The 6,000-nt window shown below is 40.5% G+C and overlaps 1 protein-coding gene across 1 annotated transcript in view; it reads left to right on the top strand.

Moving 5' to 3' along the window:
• The first annotated feature begins 1,012 nt into the window (after positions 1-1,012).
• LOC126471498 (polypeptide N-acetylgalactosaminyltransferase 16-like) overlaps positions 1,013-6,000 on the top strand; it is a 598,884-nt gene continuing 593,896 nt past the window's right edge. Inside the window, exon 1 of the mRNA XM_050099712.1 lies at positions 1,013-1,219. Within this exon, the coding sequence (XP_049955669.1) occupies positions 1,049-1,219 (171 nt within the window). The 5' untranslated portion in view covers positions 1,013-1,048. The remainder of the gene's footprint in view (positions 1,220-6,000) is intronic.

The raw sequence follows: 6,000 nt of genomic DNA, 5'->3' as shown, positions 1-6,000 counted from the left end.
TAAAGTCGTTTTCTTAATCCACTATTCTATCCAGTGTAACTTCAGTTGAGCAGTCAAATGAATATTCTTGTTTCTGAATAATGGATTCATCAAACACATCGCGAAAGCGTCGTCATCTTATCCTACACCGCGTTCCGTTGGACAACGCCTGCTTAACTTGGATACCACAATATTTAAAATGTTCCAAACATTAATGGCCTCGCTCATTTTTGATCTGTACGTGTGCCAATACTGACACATGTAGTCTATACTAAACACGTCCTCGATAAATCAGCATCATAAAGTTAACAGTGTCAAACATTTTGATTCGTTGTGACACTTCCATATTTCATTTGAATGGTCACACAGTTTCGTCAGAGTTATATTAAACGCGCGATTAATTCTTCAAATGTTACCATTTCCGCTTTTAATTGTAACTGTTTTATTGCGGTATTATAATTTCGGCCTCTGTGTCATTTTCAAGCATAAGATGGATATCGTATTATGGCACAGAAATAGTTACCTCTGCCCCGCTTGACTCTCTCGAGTCAGCATGTAAATTGTACAAGTATACTGGCTGAGGTAACTATTTGACTGGTGTGTTAACCCCGTCCCCTTTCCTCCGAGACTGCAAGTGATGTCGTGCACAAACCGAGAGCAACGTGATCGTACGCCGTCGCAGGTGTGATTAGAAATGGGAGGCGGGTCTGCGTACAAATGTTTGAATACAAGATCCCGTTCGAGCGGAGAGACGTCTCTTGTCAAGGCAGTCGAGTCACTATCTACGTCACTGACCACAATCGCGACGTCGTTGGCGGCAGAAGTTGGACCCTATTACGACACTGCAACGTACCCTCCGCCGTACGCCGCAGACCGGCCGGCGGGTACGAACGTCATCGCAGAAGTGGAGTGCGCGCGGCGGTAGTCGGCTGCGAGAGCGACACTAGCGCCACTGTTGGCGCGCGCGCCGGACAGTATTGCCATCTGTGAACTACGCGCAATGCCGGCCAGGTGGTGGTGACGTGCGCCGGCGGCCTTCGACTGGCCGCGCCTCCGGCACACGCGGGAAATGAGTTTTGTGGGCGCAGAAGGCGCGCGGTACCTGCGGCGCGCCGGCTGCCACGAGATGCGCGCCGCGCGCAGACGCCTGCGCCTCGCCTGCGCCGCCACCGCCGGGGCGCTGCTGCTGCTGTACGCGCTCGCCGACCTCGCCGCCTTCAGTCAGCGCGCCACGCGCAAGGTAGCCCATTCTCGTGTACGCAGCCGCAGCATCTCGCGTGCGCATTATCATTCTCTCGCTGGTTTTGCACACCGTTCGGCAAAGTGGTACTTACCACGATTAATTAATCACGTTAACTTCTTTCAAAACGAGTCCACAGCCTCTATAAATTCTTTAACTGACTTCATTTTTCTTTTTGTTGTAACAGCTTTATAACGCTATTGTATTTTCGGCTTTTGCGCCATTTTCGAGAGTAAGATCTGATGTCATACGATGGCATAGAAGGTTAAAAATATCGATCTTGTAGGGCTGTATCACTCACGGTGGCTGTTATGAGTGACACGAATATATTAGTGTTATTTACATGCAGACTTAAGAGAGTCAACGACGAGCGGCAAAGATTACTATTTCTATGACATCAAGTCTTACGCTTGGAAGTGGCACAGAAGCCGAAATTACAACAGCGTAATAAAACAATTACAAGTAAAAGCGAAAATGGTGTTATTTGAAGAATTAATCGCGTATTTAATGTAACTGCGATGAAACTGTGTAATCATCCAAATGAAATATGCGTGTGCCGCAACCAGTCAAAATGTTTAAGATTTTTAATTTTATGTCATTGATTTATCAACGAAGTGTTTCGAGTCACTAAGTGCTCACCATTTGCCATCAAGGTATACAAATTACTTAAACATTACCCGATAGTTTCTTGAGTTAGCTATAGTCTAGTTAATAATAATAGTAGCGTAAATTATGTTTGAGTGATTTTTACGACTCAGTGCTTGACGGTGAACACTAGTGTTTCTAAACGCTTCGCTCATACATTAATGTTGTAAGGTTAATAATCTCGAACATTCTGACCGGCTGCGGTACATACATATTTCCTTTATTATACGCAGCCACAGAAATTATCTGCCGACATAACTAGTATTATACTCAATAAATGCTTACCTTTCATTGGACAGGACCCTTTTTCTTCAATAACTAATTGTCTTTCTCAAGATAATTTTTCAAATAAATGTCTTTCGCTTGGTGTGAATGTGCCCTCTGTGTATTTAACATAACTATTAAAAATTTATATTCTAATTATGAACAAATATTTACATATCCTTTCCTCTTCAAGTATTAGACCTTTGCCTGTTACGGTATATTTATATATGTATGTCATTAATTATTTGTAACGGTCACTTGAAATTTTGATGTATTCGACATTTTGGGTTTGTTGCCATCCGGAAAAAACCGAAAATATTGATTAATTATTAATTTTTCAGTTGCACGGATGTAGAAACATAATTTATGCTTATATTAAACGTTATTTTACATACATTAAAAATTTTTCTAGGTGTGACAGAAATAATTCACTCTTTCAGCTGCTTTCACGTACACTCGATCTTCAGCATAGATTATTGATTTTCGACTGTTTCTGGCAAAATAATGACGCTAAACGCAATGTAGCTCGATGCAGCCAGACCGCGTGTGTTGCCAGGTGACTGCAACATGCATATACGAGTGTTTTTCTTAACGTAATAAGTAAATTTACGGTTTGCTAGCAAACGTCAACACCATGCAATAGAAGGTTAAGCACTAGAGAGCCATACCAATATTCCAAAAAAAACATAAAGCTACAACTACACGTTCCCGTACAACGAAAACCGAGTGAGGTGGCGCAGTGGTTAGCACACTGGACTCACATTCGGGAGGACGACGATTCACACCCGTCTCCGGCCATCCTGATTTAGGTTTCCCGTGATTTCCCTAAATCGTTTCAGGCAAATGCCGGGATGGATCCTTTGAAAGGGCACGGCAGATTTCCTTCCCTAATCCGAGCTTGTGATCCGTCTCTAATGACCTCACTGTCGACGGGACTTTGAACACTAATCTCCTCCTCCTCCTCCGTACAACTAAGTTGCTTTCTTCCAGAGAAACACTTGTGTGCGATAAGAGATGCTACCTGAATCATAACAGACTCACATTAACTACGATAAACTATTTAAAAGAATAGCATCTGAGTTTAATGTGCCAACGATGATGAGAGCATTAGAGACGGAGCACTAGCTCAGATGCGATATGGATGAGGAATTTCGCTCATGTCTTTTTCAAAGGAACCACCATGGCATTTGCCTTCGATATGGGGAACCTACAGAATTCTAAAAGTGCATCGCCGGACGGGATTTATACACAGGTTCTCGTGCATACAGAGCCATTCCCTTAACCACTGCGACACCTCGCTAGGTAATACGTATCACAGTTAATTACATGTTCTATAGATCATTTGAACGGTTCTTTTATCGAAATGATGTGGAACGAGTCAGTTTATGGGGTATGCATGAATGATTAGTGTTAACATTAATGAACACTTTATTTCTTTGTCGTACTCATGCAACTACACTTAAAATACTTTTTCTTTTTTTACTGGATACCAGTTTTTAAGTAGAAATTCTTGATTGGAGTAGAAGCAGTTGCCCAGGGGAGATGATTTTAAATTAGATTTAAAACTTGCCTCGCTACATGTAAAAAATTTTATGTTATAGGGCAAATGATCAAAAAATCTTATTGCTGACTTTTGAACTCCTCTCTGACCACTGACAGCTTTAACACTGGATAATAAAGGTCATTTTGCTCTCTAGTGTTGTAGGTATGTACATCACTGTTCTTCTCAAATTGTGATGAATTATTTATGATGAAATTCATTACCGAGAATTTGTAATGTGACGGGGCTGTTAAATGCCTAGCTCTTTGAAGATGTACTTACATGACGTCTGTGGGTGAGCACCGTATACTGTTCTTACTGCTCGCTTTTGTGCAATCAGTGCTCTCCTTCTAAGTGATGAATTACCCCAGAAAATTATTTCGAACGACATTATTGAGTGCAAATACGAAAAATATGTCATGAGGTTGATACGTTTGTTTCCAAGATCAGCAATTATACGAAAAGCAAAAGCAGCTGAACTTAATTGTTTGAGAATATCAGTAATGTGCTTCTTCCAGTTTAAACTTTCAACAACACGTACACCCAAAAATTTGGAGTAATCTACCCTACTTCCTGATTCCTGCTCAGGTGCTACATCATTTGTTGGTATGACGCTATTTACGGTACGAAACTGATTTACTAATATCTTAACAGTCTGAAGATCTTGCTGCATGCTGCTGGCGATGGTTCTAACTGCAGTAGTAGTGTAAATGTATATTTATTTGCTCATAATTGGAATATTAATCCAGTTAACTGACGGAAACGCACCGAACATAACTTATATGACCTTCCAAACGCGTTTTGAAAATAAAATTCAACGAATTTCGATTGTTGGAGGTTATGGGCGTATTTAGATTGTAAAAGCGTGCTAATTATGTATAAAACGTCAACGTCGAGAACAGACAAGTACTTACATCTCATCTGAAGAACGGTGCAACCATACCAGAAGACTGTAGTAAATAAAACGATTAACGACAAACACAGAACCTAATCACGTAAAATAACACCGATTTCTTTCATTACACGCTGCAAATGGCGAAGCTCATTTCGGGTACCATTTGTTACTGTTCAGGCATTTGAATCTTGACTTCTGTGTTTGGCCGATACAAATTTGTATCCTATATGCATGAAAAATTCCACATGTCGATTAGCCTCGATGAATCTCAGGCAGCAACAAAGTTTTAGCATTTACAGAATTATCTTCAGTTTGAATGAAATGTTGCACAGGTTGAACGTTGAAACACTAGGCAGAAACATAATTATCACAAGTAATGGGCCCAATGTGTTCTGTAATTTGTATGTGTGTTAATTTAATCCTGTAGAGCAATCTAACGTCATATATCTTTATTCGAAATTTGCATTGCTCGCTCTGCAGGAACCAGTGTTATGCTAAGCCATCAAATATGAAGATTCTCACATATGAACAACAATGCACGCCATCTGATAATCAGCTCGTAACCGATAATGGCACGAACAAATGTTGCTTAAAGTGCAAAGTGAGTCAGTGCTTCAATCATTAATTAATTATTCGGTTGCTTTTAACGATCGGATGGCTTCTTATATACGCTGAGTGCAAAACTTAAAAAAAGTAAGCACGATCGTTAGCTCTCAACGCCAGAGACAACCGATCCGGGAAGAATGACCTACTGGTAAATTACGGTGACTGACGGAACAGTTTATGAAACTCCTGAGGTATAGCGACCTAGTCGTCCAGTACACCCACTACATTTTGGGAATTACAGTTCTGTTGTCAGAGATTTCAAAGCTAGACATTGTGAGTTGGAAATGAAATGAAATGCGATAACTAATCGAAAACACGTAACTGTGAGCGGAAACTTCCTTATTCATTGCACAGTCGTCATTAATGAAAAACTTTAACGCATGTACTGGCGATTTCATTGCCAGTCACTTCTTTATCTTAGTCTCTCAAAGTCATTTACTCAAAATTAAAAGACAGTATTGTTCTGTCACTGAATTCTTCTGTTATACTTGAAATACTCTCTAGAAACTTAAATATCACACTTTATGCTGAGCTTTCAGTAATTAACATTACACATCGAAACTACGAGAGCATGCTAAAAAGTACTGCCTCAGAATTTTTATGTGAAATCTCTTAAAGCTGTTTAAGTAAAACAAACGTTATTAAAATTGTGCGTCTTCATTCTTCATGTAATCATATTTATTTCTCAACATAGTAACCCTGGCGGCAAACACATTTCTCCCAACGAGCGACCAGTTTGCTGATACCGTCACTACAGTCTGTTTGATCTGTTTGACTTTGTTGACGGAACCAAGCCCTCACCTCTGCTTCAACCGCTTCATCACTAACAAA

The sequence above is a fragment of the Schistocerca serialis genome, chromosome 3 (genome assembly GCF_023864345.2).
Source record: "Schistocerca serialis cubense isolate TAMUIC-IGC-003099 chromosome 3, iqSchSeri2.2, whole genome shotgun sequence".
NCBI classification, from domain to species: domain Eukaryota; kingdom Metazoa; phylum Arthropoda; class Insecta; order Orthoptera; family Acrididae; genus Schistocerca; species Schistocerca serialis.
Note: the sequence above shows the minus strand (reverse complement) of the source record. Positions and strands in the feature narration are given on the sequence as shown.